General features: G+C 45.0%; 1 protein-coding gene across 4 annotated transcripts in view; it reads right to left on the minus strand.

Moving 5' to 3' along the window:
• Window positions 1–16,924, minus strand: part of DUS2 (dihydrouridine synthase 2) — a 137,533-nt gene that overhangs the window by 38,678 nt on the left and 81,931 nt on the right. For all 4 annotated transcript variants that reach the window (XM_078606441.1, XM_078606440.1, XM_078606442.1 and 1 more), the window contains one exon: window positions 5,171–5,236. In XM_078606441.1, coding sequence (XP_078462567.1) covers window positions 5,171–5,236 — 66 coding nt within the window. The remainder of the gene's footprint in view (window positions 1–5,170; window positions 5,237–16,924) is intronic.

A 16,924-nucleotide genomic window follows, 5' to 3' on the forward strand; every position in this document is an offset into this window, starting at 1 on the left:
TGTTTGGCCAATATCATATGAATGAGTTTGGCTTCTTGTGGGAGGAAACCGGAGCACATTGATAGTACCCATTGCATGTCAAGGGTAGCACTCAACACTGCCACGCCCTGGCTACAATGCACACTGTTGCTGGCTGTACTGCTCAAACGTCGCACTCAGATTGTAAACGTTGTGGATTTGCTCTCCGACACACCGGTTAGTGCTGTACTAGTCACGAATCGGCATGCTCCGTTTACGTGACAAACCTTACTAATTGGCCGTGTCGGGTGGTGGCGGGTTTCACGACACATTTATATTTACGCGATCTAACCCACACACAAAAAACCCGCTGTGTTATGGATGAGATTGGTCGCGAAAGCCTGCCACGGGTTAAACTGGCCTTTATCTCCTCACGGAAACTAACCACTCGGGGGCGCTGCCGTGATGCGACGGCGAGAGCACGCCGGGCCTGCAATGCAGAGGTCAACCCTAGACGATCTACCGTCGTGGCAGTTGAAAGGGGTTTCTTTAAATCTCCCCTCCTGCCCCGATCCAACCCGCGGCGTGGCATGGGCCATGCGCAGCGAGTGGATCGGCAAGCCCGCGTGCGGTGGGGTAAAGTGAGATGAACGAGAGAGCGAGTGAGAGAGCAAGAGAGTGAGCGAGAGAGTGACCTAGAGGGGGGGGGGGTTTACATAAAGCCAAGTTTTAAAAATTTAAATAAATAAAAAAATACGAAATGATGAACGAAGCAAAGTGCCGAATACACCGAGCATCTTCTTGTTTCCACTGATCGTAAAAAAAAGAGATAACGAGAGCTCTCTCTCTCTCTCATGGAGGTCCCTCAGCCAGCAGCGGCGTCAGGGAGCAATTTCCGGGCTGCACCTTTACCTTTGTTTGCTTCAGTAACCGCTAAATGTGCTAAAGATTCAAACTTTTTACAAATGGGGGGAAGGGGGGGGAGGATTTTTCCTTTATTCCACCTGTCACTAATTTAATTTACCCTTTTCCCATGGTTGAAGACACAAGAGCAGTTACTATTAATTGCAAAGTAATATAACGGAGGCTCCAGTTTAAAAATAAACTTTACTTTTCTTTAATGAGCTGTCATCGAAGGAAGGCAGTGTGACCGCGTGCACATTCAACGTTCCCCACCGTGTCTCCGACATGCTCTGGGCAGAGTAATTAAGACGGTGAATCTAAGAGACAAGTCAATGCCATGTTAGACGAGCAGCTGGTAACTCAAGGGGTGCGTGGTAACTGCGCGTGGTAATTGGTGCCCTGCAAACTTGAACAACAGCCGGCGTTAACCGTTCCACGACATCTGAAAGTCCAAGTGTACGGAACAACGGCGGCTGTGCCAAGACTGATGTATGGCTCCGAGCGCTGAGCAAAGGGGATATCGAACGAAGACAAATTGCGACCGCACAGAAGGTTGGCTGAGAAGAATTATTGAGAGTGTCTCGACTAGATCTCGCCTAGAGATGGTAAGAAATGAAGCAATCAGAGAACGACTAAGAAAAAGGGTTCACGCTGAGAGAGAAGATTCACGAGTGACGATTACGGTGGTTGGGACACATGGTTTGGAATGGATCCGGAAAGAATCCCAAACGAGGTGCTACACACACACACAAATACACACATAAACATCAACAAAAAACACACACAAACACACACACGTAAACATCAACACAAAACACACACAAACATACACACAGATAAACATCAACACAAAACACACACATAAACACAAAGACAAAGATCCCCTGTATAGCCTTAACAGACTGTAGGGGCAAGTGCTGTTAAGCGAGCACCTATGAAGGGCGGAACGGTACACGAGGTGGTGGGTGGCCAGCACCACGCCCGGCCGCCTTTGTCTCCCCAGTAGCGATGTTTACACACCAGGTACACATTTGAGGCCGAGTCGACCTAGGGGAGGCCCATAACCGGTTCAGATAATCGTCAGTGGTGTTGGCCGTGAGCGGGAATCGAACCCGGGTTACTGGGTTCATAGCGCAGCGCGCTAACCACTACACTACCGCTCCCCACAATACAAACACACACACACATTAACATACACACACACACATTAACATACACACACACACACCGGCGCACGGAATGATAATTAAACAGAGGAGCAAAGGTGGGCTGGATTCACTCGGTGAGGAATAATCTTGACCAGAAAGGTTGACGAGTCAAGGAAGCAGTGGTGCTGGTCCGAGTACAGGGACAGGTGGAGAGACCTCATTCAGCCCCAACCTCTCTAGAAGATGACGCAAGGGAATTCAAGTATTAAATCTGCTCAGCCTGAGATGCAAAAGCATCAGCGATGGCTGGGGTTGAGCCTCAACCGTTTTCAAAAGATGGGAGACAGAGTTAAAAAGAAGTGCGCTCTTATATTTTCATTTTCTTGCCCCCCCCCCCCCCCCCTTCATTGGAACGAACTTCCCCTCCACATTTCGATTTAAAGCTTTCGTGACTGCAGGGATTCAACTTCTTGGTTCTTTTGGTAAAGTGACGTTACTTGATACAGCTATCGTGCTGTGACGGTTCCACCTGAAGACGGAAGCTTGTGTTGCCTCTGAAACGTGGTGAGAACTATTTGATTATGTTTTATTTGTATTATTTTATTATTCCCCTCCACACTAAGCAGTCGCCTGCTCCTCACTCAAATCTCACTTAACTGTTCCCCAGATCACTCCACGACCCCTGAATCTCCCCCCATTATAACCACCACCTCTTCATGTTCTCATTCTATGGCTATCACTCATTCCCCATTCATTCAATCCATTCATCATCGTAATCTGCTGTCCTCAATTTCGCTTTCACCGAATTCACGCATCACAGATTCGCCCCCCATCGCTTCATCTCGCCTATTGTATTCACCGCATCTCCACCGTTACATTCACACGTTGTATTGTTTGTTCTTAATTCTTCGTAAAGCGCCAGGGTTAAGTAAAGCGCCATATAAGTTCCGTTAAGATAAGATACCATGCATTTAGAAATCTGACCTTTACAATAAAAAGTAACATACCAATGTGCACCAAATGAGAATGTTTTCAAACAGTGTATGTCACCGGCTAAAGTGACATACACTGGCAAAAAAAACCCATTGCCACTGACAACCACTTTGGATGGTGAAATTAATATATCAGCTTGTGGTTTGTTGGGAGCCGTGCGGGTTGTTGCATTGTGAGAAGAAAGTGAGCTGTGGCCAAAGGCTTGGAGAGGGCCTTCACGGTGGAATTTGAGGAAGACGACATTCTCTCCGGCATCCGTCACGCACCGAGCGTGACACACTGCACACACGTGCGTTCGGCACGGTTAATACTATGGGTATTTATAAGGGCTTAACTTTTGGACTACAACCGTAATCCAAGACATTTGACGACGTGCCGGCAATGCAACAATGCATCCAAGGTGTTAGATTACATTACGTGAGTGAGAGGAAACAAGGGATTATTTTTTAGGGTTGCTCTGAATTGGAATTGTGATCCATAGGCCTGTGATTCACTTTGTTTAAAAAGCAATACTTTTAGGATAAAATGTTACCCGACATTCTCAATGCCTTTCGTCACCGATGTGCACATTACAGAGATACTCACCAGTGAGTTTAGGGAATTCAAAGTTGATTGTAGAGAACGAGTGGGGCCAGTATACAGTGGTACGAGATGTACATGCTTCCACTAGCGCAACTACTCGGCAGCGTCCCGAAGCATCCGTGAGAAAACAGATCTATGGCAAGCGCACGGCAAGATGCCGGGCGGCTGTCGGGAATTTTTTTTATGGACACTGCCAAAAACACAAGCGGATGAGGAGCGGGATCGCCAAATTGCGCATAAAAGACAAGCGCGGAGCGTTTATAATTAGCAGCGCACACGCACAGTAGCGTGGCACTGCTTTGGTTAACCCGGCTTTGACCACCGCCGTTATTGACGTGAAATCGTCTCACGAACCCCCCCCACCCCATCCAACGTGTTACCAACAAATTGTCAGATTTTTTTAAACGATGAGGAGTAACGGTGCCTTGTTCATGAATCAATGCTGAATATTAACAGAGCAGCATGTGAATCGTATGGGGAATACGGCAGCTTGGCAAGGCCTTTGTCCAGTGGTGGGTAAAGATAGAACATGGCTGACTACGACGACGACGACGATGATGATATAACACGCAAGATTTGGAATGCAAATCAGTGAAGGCATTTAATGGGGTTCCTTTTCTTGACCAACTCCCATCACGGAGGCGAGCCGAAGCAATTATGACGAACCTCTCGCCGCCATCGATTGAGCATGCCACATTTATTATTTCGTTGCCTGTTCAGCGCATTACACTCTACCAGAAAAAAAGGTTACGTCTTGAATTGCAATACGGTGCAATTTTCATAAATACTAACAATACAATGTCAGTGAATTCTGTTGATTTATCCGGGGGAAATAAAAAGAAAATCACGTCAAAATTGCATGACGACTTTTCATCCGTTTTCAAAAGCACGCCACGGTTTTGTACATTTTCAATGACGGCTAAAACTCGTGGGCAAGGGCCCATCAATGAGCAAATGATAATGCTTTGTTCTTTTCATTATTTTACAAAGTGCAATCATTCCAATTGTGTGTTTTTTCATGAGTTTGTTGATGGTACAAAACGCACTGTGGCTTGATACAACCGTCCCACTTCACATTTGTCTCCCGGCGACCAACATCACTTTTGCCGTCGTGTTTTTTTTTTACTGGATTGCAAAAAATGCTAAACCGTAACAAGTCCCCATTTAACACGGCGCAAAGATGATTGATAATTTCCCTGCGCGACTGATAATCGCCCTGTGTGACTGCCGTTGTTTTAATCGCCGGGCCAATCTGCCCGTTTAATTGTCCGTGGCGTGGGGGATGCCGCCATCGGTGTGATGGTTAGCGCAACGGATCTGCAAGCCAGAGGTCACCGGCTCTCAAATCGGGTGATGTGTGGTGGGGTAGAGCGTGGGTATACCCACTCTGGCCAGTGTGGAAAAGTAGGCCAAATACCCTGTGGAGGGGCTCTCTTAGAGCTCCGTGGAGTGGAGGCCCTTCTGCCAGAATTGGCGTGAGCGAACAATTGCAGGGCTGCGCCTTTGCCTTACTTTTAATCACTCTTGACATACAAGTGACATTTTCTCCAAAGTGGTAATCTTCTGGGGATGTCTGGCAGACTTACCGAAGGCAGGATTCTTATCTTGCACGTCACAGGCTTCGAAATTCCTTTGACGAGCTTTGTAAGAATCTGAAAGAAGTAGAAACGTAATCATTAGCGTTGATAAATTACAGCCCACTGTCGCCTCCATTGCTGGGTGAGTGTCTCCTCCCTGCCATGTGGGTCATTGGGAGTAGTTTGACCATACTTCACCACACTGGTTAGGGCGGGTTGTTGGAGGAGTGGAGGGGCCAAGCGCTGAAATCAGGTCGCTAGTATTCCTCACGTAGTGCGATAACCACTGCACCACCACTCCCCCCCCCCCCCCCCCCCAGTAAACACAACTCATTGAAATACAGCATGGAGCTACACTTTAAGAAACCTCTGCTCTCACAAAATATATTATTTACCGAGTACAACTCATTTTTTATACATTCCAGAAATACAAGGCCCTTTTCAGTCATTTGAGGTCACCACTGTACTCTCAGGGCCATGCTTTGCCAGGCGATATATGCATTTCAAATACATAATGAGTATATGTATGTCTGTGTGTCTTTATATACGTGTGTATGGGGGGCCAACATACCATTCCTAAAAGTGGCGTGCTTATTTTTGTTTTGCATTTGACTAAGAATGCCAACATCCACACACAGATTCAAAACGTGCAAAACGAGCCCATTTATAAATAATGTGCATGTATATATATTATAATGTAAAACGTCTATCAAAATTGCATTTGCGGGTTTCAATTGCTCATCTGTGAATCAACAGAGGAGTTTACTTTGTGAACTGTAACCGAGATGATTCATGCAATACTTTATATATTGATTAACATTTGAATAGAAAGATAACAATTTATTCAACTGAAGACGAATACAACAATGGGGCCTTTTGTCCACAGGATTGTGACCACAAATTATACAATCCAACCCGAGTTTGATTTATTTATTTTTATTTAGTTGAAACATAACACTATGCAACACACATTTTGTTCCTGGGGCGTAAGTGTTATTTCGTAATTGCGTATACCTAAAAAGTATAGAAAATGACTATTATTCCCCACAATCATTTGCTTCTGTGACCAGGACAGTGATAGTTTGAAATTGACCTATTTTCAATGAGAAAACGGGCGAATTTGTGTATTTTCGTTGACATTAAGTCAGAAAAAACTTCATATGAATCAAAATTAATATGTATTTATACTAAAGTAAAACAAAAATGACTACAAAAGATTTAGAAGTGAGTTATTTTTCTCGATTTACAATTATACTGTAAATCACTTTCACGAATCGGCCCCCAAATGTAGTCTCCCATCATGTTCTCGTTATACTGTCCTTGTTAAAGTCACTTTACCGAAAAAACCTAAGAATATGCATCCTTGCAGTCACGGAAGCTTCAAATATAGAATCAATCTAGTGCCCACACAGGAGTTAAATTCATCGCTCCATCTCTGTAGTAGCAACGTGCCCTGCCCAGGCACACTTAATTTCATAGCAGTCAACGCGATGTCTCTAGCTTGTGTATGTCCTCCAATCCACGTGTTTCTCTTTCTGTCTCTCAGTTGGAATTCCAAGCATGCCCCTTTGCATCCTTTCTTCATGTACTTCTTAGCTGTTGTTCCTTTTGCTTTGTCAATGTCCGAATTTTTTATCCATGCGTCACAGCGGGTAACAGACACTGATTGACAACTTTGTTTTGCAGGCACGTTTTGGTGTTGCATTTGATTACTAAGTTCTGTTTTTTTGCAAAGCGCTCCATCCAACCTGTTCTCTTCGGCCTCCGTCCTTTGTCGTGTTGATAACGGCACGCCATGTCTTCATAGGCATGGTGACTCAGTGGGAAATGATGCAGTCATCGAAGCCCTTATAAACCCAGGCTTAAAACATATATTTTTCGAAATAATAATAAAAAACATTTCAATGGGAATACTGAGATTGCACAAGGAAAGTATAGAAAAAATGCCGGACTAAGAGGCACGCTCTCAATGACGATATTCCCAGAAACATTATGGGACATTTTATAGAAAATATACTTGAAAAACTTGAAATTTGCCGATGACGGTAGTGATTGTAACATACAATGGAAATGAACTCCAGGAAATGAAAAACTTGATAAAGAAGGCTGGAAAGTGGGGCTCAAGATAAATATGAGCAAAACAAACGGAAGATACGACAAGCCTGGATAATAGTTTAAAGGTGACGGTACGAGACCCGCTCAGAGCAGTTCTTGAAAGCGGACAGACCAAATCATACACACGAATTGAAAATAATAGATTATCACGAACACACGGTTTGATAATAATAGTGCATGATAATTGGTTCTTTACCCTTCTATCTGGCAACAAAACTGACACTTTTTTTTGGTGTCAGTTTTGTTGCCAGATAGAAGGGTAAAGAACCAATTATCATATTTTTACTGGCAAATGAGGTTCCCATAGAATAATAGTGCAATTTGTAACACTGACAATATGTCACAGGTAAGATTGACCGTAACTTTGTGGTGCGGAGCCAAGATGGGTGTCGAATGCCAGGCTAAAGAGGTGCCTTCATGTGTCCCTGAAAAGTCGGCCGAGGTTACATTTTGCGAACGTGGTCGTGTTTTGGGTTAGACCGTGCACACGTAAATCTGTCGTACACCCATCTCCACCCGTCACGGTCAATTTGTAAGGTTTATCACGAGAACAAAAAAACGCGTCAATTAATTCTTACCTCGGCACACCCGGTGTCTTGGTGAGCAAACCCACGTTGAAAATGTTTTGTCCGAATTTTAGCTGGTGATTACAACCAGCAGTACGACACATTTGCATCTCATTTGTTATTTTGGTAAAGTCACGTAGAAGAGAAATAATAAAATAAAAAAGCATAATAAAATACAATGTTAAATTTTTATTATTTTATTATTTCCCTTCTACGTGACTTTACCGAAAGAACCAAGAAGATGAATCCCTGCAGTCACGAAAGCTTTAAATCGAGACACATTTGCATTTATGTAATCTAACCCAAAACACTTTACCACATGTAATAACGGTCGCGGAAGTCTACGCGTTAAAACAGCATAAAGATCACTTGGAATCGATCACTCAACGTGTCGATACGCCCATTAACTTTCACCATCTTTGGCTGCGTCATTCGGCTTCGCGGTGCCTGGGATTATAACAACAAATAAATCCTCACGCTGATTTATTTTGTAAACGCATCATGCTGGGCGCTGAGCGAGCGATGAATCGACACGTGAGAAAGGTGTTGGCGTGCTCCTGCAGTACGAGCCAATGTGGGAGTGGAGAGAAGCTGTGGGTGGCAGAGCCACGAGCGCCGGCGTTATCGAGTCGACCGCACCATCGGCACGTGAACGTGCGCTCCCAGCGCTCCGCCGTGACTCACTCTCTCAACTATTTATTCATCCGCAAGCTACTCTTTTTGGCACCGACGCTTTCTGGCAGACAGACCTTTGCCTGCGATGCCACCGCCATTCCTCTTTCCTGTTTAGGAGGCACGAATTATACGTGAACAGAGGCAGTCCCCGGCTTACAAACGCCCGACTTACGAATATACGCAATTACGAACGAGCTTCCACGAGATAGTTGGTTTTAACCATCCGACTTGAGGACGTGACCTCACACTTGCGAACGGAACCGTGGAAATATTGACAGTGTCTTCTTATTTTTCCATTCAGGTGGTCAGAAATTTGCATTTTATTCATGTATTTACCATATTGATTTTACCCCAATATACAGCAGCTACTACAACGGTGTTTCCTCCCCCCAACTCAATTTCCTACAACCGTTCTGCAGTTTGTAAACTTGTTATCTCTAATTCCTGCTTACATGTAGTGTTTTTGTGACAAATTCCGAGAAATGTACAGCGTTACGCTTCACATGAGCAATCTTCCCCGGGTGGAAATGACGGGAACATGAAACGAGTCTCGAGTCTGCTGATCTGGCGAATGATGCTCAATAAAGAACGTATTAAAAAATGTACGCGCATTTTTTCACCCGCTAATATTTCACACGCTCAGAATCGCAGAACGAAAATAATAGCAACAAAAATGATCAACAAATTCATCAATTACATTGTGGCCTTAAAAGGAAAACAAAAACAATATAATAGGAGACGTGTCGGGCAATAACCCTTCTTCACGGCACAAAAAAATAATAAGAGTAGTCACTTGTTCACCCCACACCTCTGAATCTACGGAAGTTATACGCGTAAAAATAAATGTGTAAACTTCAACTTTTTTGGAGGGACTGTGCATCTATTAATACTGTATAGATTCTTCAGGTTACGATGCACGGCATCAGGTTATCTTGTCGGAATCAATGAGATTTTTTTCTTCTCCTATTCGTACATGTCGCGTGTAAATGGGGGTCAAGCCGTGCAGCCGCGCTTGAGGTTCTTCCATTCACCGGATTTTTATGGAAAAAAGAGTCGGATCGAAGTGTCCGGGTGGCATTCAGATGTCAAAACTCCGAGGTGTCGTTTTGGGATCCTGGTTTCCAGCCACCGGGCGATTAAAACGGGCTCCCAAGTGTCCCGTGAGAAAACGACTCAGCCCAATCACCAATGACTTCAACAAAGATCCCCGCATAGACTTACGTAGCGGAGCGTAGACCTGACATGGAGACTCACAGACTTACACAGAGACCCCCTCCGCATACTCACAAAGATGCCCCATGCACTTTTATTGGACAGGTTATCATTAAGCCAAAGTGCTCAAGTGTGTAGGAGAAAATGTGTGGTTTTTCCACTTAACTAGGCTGAATTCCACATCTGAAATTAAGGTTTCGTACGTTGCTAAACGCTTGCTTTGCTAGTCGATGCGGCCGTCCACTGGTAGTTATGAATCGTCGATGACGAAACAATGCACCAGTTTCAGAACCAGAATATTTATTTATGCTGGAGGAATCCGATGAGCTATTAAGCTATTTTTTGAGCGATGTCCAGTAGGTGGCACGGGGTCAGACATTACAACAACCAAAGATCTTCTTGGTTCTTTCGGTAAAGTCACGTAGAATGGAAATAATAAAACATAATAAAATATTATATTATTTTATTATGTTTTCTTTTTATTATTTTATTATTTCCATTCTTCATGACTTTACCGAAAGAACCAAGAAGATGAATCCCTGCAGTCACGAAAGCTTTAAATCGAAACAACCAAAGAGTACAAAAGCTGCTACACAATGAGCACAAACATCATAGCAGAGTCATAATACACGTTTTTGGGTTAGATCGCGTTATTTATAAATGTGTCGTAACCCTCCACCACCCGACACGGCCAATCAATAAAAAAGTGTCACGTTGACAAAAGACAAATAGTTCACTACTTTAGCCCACCGGTGTGTTGAAGAGTGGAGGGTTACGACACATTAATAAATAACGCGATCCAACCCAAAAACTTTATTATGAACAATATTGCTCGCGAAAGCCTACGTGTTAAACTGATCATAGCAGAGTGCTGGCAAAGTGCGCCCACTATGGTGTGCAGATAAAAAGCAAGCCACTCGAAAGGTCTTCTTACTGCCGACCAAGCCACAAATGCGTGCCCTTCACAGTTGTACACAGGGATTTCTACAGACGTGAACATTAAACTTCTGTTCATTGACAATTTCAATATCGTGTTAAAAACCTGCGCCCAAGCCGAAGGCAACTCATCAGGGGCTTTAACGTTGTGAAGGGAGCGGCTTCTTTTGTCATCCTGGCTTCAAAGGCAACAGAAACACCGCACTGAAGTTGCACTCACGTACTTCAACAAGAGTAGATAGTTCTCCAGCTCTTTGAGGGCCTCCAACACTATTGTGAAGCTTTCCTAATATAGTTGAAAGCATTTATGCATTAGTTCTGTCCACCTGTCTGTGCCCAATGACGATTCCATTCTTTTTCGCTTCTCACCCCCTTACACTGGAACAAACTGCCCCGACGCGTCGAACAATCGGCGCTCTACAATTTTCGTTCTTCCCGTAAAACTCAACGTATTTTCGCTCGCTTACTCAAACTCCTCTCGACCCTCCCGCCCTTTCCAGTCATGAAAACCACGTCCCCTTTCCCAACTTCCCTCCCCATTCATCACGCTAGCTCATCATTAACCATTCACCATTCATTGTCACTCTCATCATCATCATCGTTCATTTCACTTATCATCATAGTCATCACGTGCTACCATCCTTCTCATGACACTGCTGCTGTACGAATAGTTCACTCTTTGTTCAGAGCCTCGGTGAAGCCACTATATACATTAAAATAATCTAAGAAGATTTCCCGTTGCGGTCCGGAAGGGAACGTCATTATCGCTTATTAAAAAGTGAATTTCTGAGAACGAATGCGCGTTGAAGAGTATTCCAGAAGCCACGACAATTCTATACTTTTCCTTCCTTGTCATATTCAGAAACCAGTAAAGTCAGGTGCGGCACCGTGCCCATTATTTTTTCTCTTTGCGCCCAGATCGATAAAGAGTTGTTTTTGTGTGTGCGCGCTATCTTCCCGTTCATCGCTATCGTGAGTGCAGGAGTCAAGGCGCTAGAGACGATCTGCAGATTGTATGCAGGGAACATTCATCTTGTGCTTGACATCCATAAACCGAAGCTAACTTTCGCAGCCGTTTCGTTGTCCCAAAAGGAGACCTTTAGCTTGAAATATAATTTGGCAAATTCCATTATTTTTTGTTAACCCCACCTTATTGGACTTCTTTACATCCATCACCATAATTATCTACGGCACAGTTTCTTAATCTTCCAGAACTCGCAACCCATATTTCTCTGTTCAAATCTCAATTACAGGAAGTAGTTACACACCGCACGCAATTCAATATTCCAAACAACAGCGCCGCGTGATGTAGACAGGGCAGATTCAAACGGTAGCACAGGCAGTCCTCGTTTAGCGCTCAAGGTACGTTCCTGGAGAAGTGAGCGCTAATCGAATCAGCGCTAAAAGGGGTCAACATGTCATTGTATATATTGGGATGCGTTCTCGACAGCGATATTCATTACGTATGAACAGTATGTGAGGGCTTCAGTAGGTTATCGGTAACATTGTTGCTAATAAAACAGATGGTAAACATTACTTTATAAGTATTTTATTTACGAGAAGACCAGTATTATGTACCGTACTCATCAGTGCAGCCACCTGACGCTCACCCGCCCCAACCCGCCTTTGCACTTGCATTTTAACATCCAAAGTGATACTTTTCCTTGACACTTTTGTCACATTTCCGTAACTAACACTTCCAGGCTTTTTTTCCAGACATTATGGGTCTAAAAAGCTCACAAAAAACACTCGAATATAAGGCAGAGAGAGACCAGGGCGGAGTCAACACACCTCGGCGGGCACGTGTGTTGTTTAAAAACAGTCGAGTGCTGCGTGGCTCAGAGCACACCGTAATGACATGAAATGAGATATTCTGTAATACATTTTGGAAGAAAAAAAAACATCGCTTAAAAATGCAATCGTTACCACGAATTATGATATCTAATCGCGGGGGGTGCAGGGTGTTGGCTCAGAGCTTTCGTCGCTCTCATTGGCCGAGGGAATATAAACAGAGATAGCGACGGGGGGGGGGGGGGATTTGCATGGCGCTGCGTGTTCTCGTGAAAATTTTTTGCATTTTATTCATTTTTTTATGTTCTCCGGGACAAAGAGCGCTGTGATGAATGGGCGTTCTACGGGGTCGCGCTAAGCAAGGTCTGCCTGTACGTTTGCAATACAACAGCGTCTAAATGCGACCTTTTCCCAAGCAGCTGCGCAGAAACAGTGGGCATATTTAAGATATGTCTGAGTTCACTAGGGAGACAAAGGCGGCCGGGCGTGGTGCTGGCCACCTACCCCGTCATGTGCCATGCCGACTTTCATAGGCGCTACTCGCTAACAGCGCTTGTGCCAACAGACTGTGAAGGCTATGCGGGGGATCTTTGTCTTTGCGGTCAATTTGACTTAAGAGAGAGCTGACCAAAACCAACGGATGTATTGTGACTGCAGACAGGCCGAATCTAAATAATCTGAACTCTCTACGTCGCACGGCACGTGTTTCACAATCGTAACATTCCGCTTGGAAACCATTAGATCAGCATTTTAAATATGATTCTAGATTTGAAGCTTTCGTGACTGCAAGGATTCATACTCTTAGTTCTTTCGGTAAAGTCACGTAGGTAAAAAATGAAATTAAAATTAATAAAAAATAAAAGCAATAAAATCACGACGTTGATACAGATCTGTATCAAGTTGATGCATATTTTTTTGCTGTGACAGTTTCACCTGAAGACGGAAGCTTGTGTTGCCTCCGAAACGTCGTGATTTTATTGTTTTTATTTTTTATTAATTTTAATTTCATTTTTTACCTACGTGACTTTACCGAAAGAACTAAGAGTATTTTAAATATGAGTCAAGGATGGCTGGGTACGGTGTTGATCACCCACTCGCATTGCGTGTCGCGACAGTCCAATCACTACTCTTCTGCAGCACTTGCCTGGATGACTAATTGGGGGATCTTTAGTTTTTGTTTTCATGCGAGGATGTGCGCGTGTTTCGGTACACGTGCCGATGGAGCTGCGGCGAAGTGGTTTGGCAGCCCGAGATTGATTCGCAGCCACGGTTAACACTGGTGGAGGATGATGCCAGTGGCGATCCCAAGAGTCTGATAGACTACACAGGGGATCTTTATCTTTGTCTAGCTTTGTAACAGTACAGGATGTGAACTACTGGAAATGCTAGAACTTACTCAACAAGTCTGCCTAACCTCAAGGTTATCACGCACAAAACAACACGCATTACGGTTACATATGTAACACGATTTTTTGTTCCTGGCTACTAAGTGTTATTTCCTAATTGCTTATGCCTCAAAAGTATAGAAAATGTATATTATTCCCCACAAACTTTGCTTTTGTGACCAGGACTTTACGTAAAGGAAAGACACAAATGCACACCACGTATTCTCATTGAAAATAGGTACATTTCAAGAGATTACTGTCCTGATCACAAAAGCAAAGTTTATTGGGTATAATAGCCATTTTCTGTACTTTTGAGGCATAAGCAATTGGAAAATAACACTTACATAGTGCTATCAATTAAAACGATTAATTGCAATTCTCTACAGAACAGATGCAATATCTACGCTGTGGCCCGTGGTGGCATCACAGGATTACATGCCACACTACCCCTGTCACGCGCACAGTGCACATCCACGCGTCCCTGCACGAGACACGCACATCCACGCGTCCCTGCACGAGACACGCACACACACGCGCGTGCACGCGGATCATGGCTTACACACGAGACCTGGAGGGCCATCGCGAGTAAATACAACACGATAATCGGACCCGGACACATCACTCCAAGACAAGGGGTGGGGGTGGGCGCTGTGGGCTTTTATCAGACATCTGGTTGATGACGGAGCAATGAGACCGCAGGGTCCCAATTATGCCGGCGCACACCCAAAGCGCGACGCTTTGAGGAGGGCGCACTCCCGTTTTCGGAGCGCCACGGTAAACGGCACGCAGTGTGTGGGTTTTTTTGGATTCGGATAAATGGCTTAGAATGTGCGGCGGGGCTCGTCCCAGGTCGCCACGGCTCGCGCGGCGAGGTGCAGCGGCGGGCTCGCTCGTGGGTGTTGAACTCCCTGCGGCCGACGGCTCCACGTGGAACGTTTCTGGGCCTCGGGGGCAACAACTCCGCCGTAGATTCAGAGCTCGACGTCGATGCTTGCAGTTCTGTGACGTACATGAGCTTGTTTTTTTTCCGTATCCCAACCCCACAGGCGCCTGCACAAGTCGGGAGCTGGGTAATTAACCCTGGAAACCCACCCCACCCCCCCCCCATGACTGGCAACGTCCTCAAGATCAACGGCAATGTTATAAACACGACGGGTATGCGACGGATGGATTTAAAAAAAAAAAGTCAGCCATTGCCAATCCACCGCTGGATGAAGGCCTCCGCGCCACGGTGTCGCCATCTCTCACAGTCCTGCGACGTAACGATCCACCGAGCACCTCCAAGCGGGCTGAGACTCCATCGCTTCATCTTGCACGGGCGTGCGCCTCCCTTTGTTCCCGTGCCTTTAATGTCACCAAAGTATATATATAACCTGCTCGTGTTCACTGCGACCAAAGCACCCAGAATGCACCGAATACTGTCGGGTTTCATAAGTTAGGCACGCTTGAAGCTGGATACTGCTTGGATGGTCGACTGCCATGCACAACAGGTTGTTACAGGCTGCGGAGCTACGCGGTAGGGTGTAGATGGCAGGGATGGCAGAAAATTCCATGGTTTTACCGTACTTCTACACTGGAATACCTATGCTCCCTGCCTTCACTAACGCGCACTGAGCGGTGTGGTGAAGTATGGTAATAATAATCCCCATTGTCTGCACGGCGTGGGCATGTCTTCATCCAGCAGTGGAATGGCAAGGAGGCTGTGCATGTACGTGTTCATTTAGCACCGTCTATTTTGTATAAGCTCATAACATTCCGCAAAAGTTACGCAATATTTCTTCTCATTGATGTGACTGAAATGCAAAGTAAAGAATAAACAGCATGAAGCATAAAAATCCATGTGCCCATCCGTTCCCTGCGTGGGTATTTCTGTGTTCCACCGGTCTCTCATCAAACACCCATCGCAATGCCATGCTTGTCGTGCATTTGCCAAGATGCTGATATGATGAACACTGCTGTACATCTGTAAAAAAAAGCGCTTCATAGCTCATCGGACTCCTCCTGCATAAATCAACATTCTGCTTCTGCATCGCACGCAGAACAAATGGCTCCACACAAGCTGAATCTTTCCCGCACAATCAGTGGCGTAGTGACTACATTATCAGCTCCAGGGGTACGGCAATCGGTCAGGTGGGGCCCCAGTATTTAATTTGTCTCGCACGGTCACACCGAGGCTATTATATATTGCGCCTCCTCTTGCCTAACCACATCGCTATGCTCACGGTTAACGCTGTAAGGGCGCTCCATCTTCGCAAAGCGTGATCTGACGCAAAGGGCCCGATCCAGCCCTGCTCACATCTCAACCCGCCGCGCGTCCGAACGTGTCCATACGCTTTCAAAACAGCCAAGTGGACAATCCATTTTGAAATTTGTTGCAGAATCTCGAAGCGTAAAATATTTCGTGCAATTGGACACGAGATAGGAGGGCATCATTGCTTGAAGCCCACGTGATAAATTACGTCAGGGCGGTCATGAAGCGCGATGTCGTGCGTTCGCTGAGATGCCGATTTTATGAACCCTGCTGTTTAACAAAAGCAAATGTCATTTGATCAGTTTACATGATAAACTGTCTGAGAATAAAATATATATTCGCGGAGGTTGAGGCCGAACTTTAATTTGGAAAATTACCATTATTCAGGGGTTTTTATTTGCCTCATAAATGAAAGTGCATCTCATTTAAAGTTTTACTCTGACAGTCTCTGTTTTGATTGCCATTTCTCTCAGTATTTTTTTTACGCTTTCCAAATAAGGTCGAGGGGCATAAATCCACAACGCTTTCTCTCTGTCCCATTATTTTACACGAAGACGGGCAGACATGCTACAAAGCATTTTTCACCAGGGGTAGGGCTATGTGAACAATGGGGCTGGAGAAAGTTTGCCCCCATGGCAAGGGTTGCCATGTGAACAGACGAAGGAGACAAAATCTATTGGCAGAATCCCAGCACTGCGGCCCTGGGGGGAGGGCTTGTGAACACCCCGTGTTTGAAAGGTTGGAACAACGCATTGATTCCTCACATCCATATCGATTCTCAGGCCCAGCGACGCTCGCATAGAATCGCATGTTTCAGAAGCAATGTGTTTCG

Source organism: Lampetra planeri, chromosome 26 (assembly GCF_965212315.1).
Source record: "Lampetra planeri chromosome 26, kcLamPlan1.2.h2, whole genome shotgun sequence".
Lineage (NCBI taxonomy): Eukaryota > Metazoa > Chordata > Hyperoartia > Petromyzontiformes > Petromyzontidae > Lampetra > Lampetra planeri.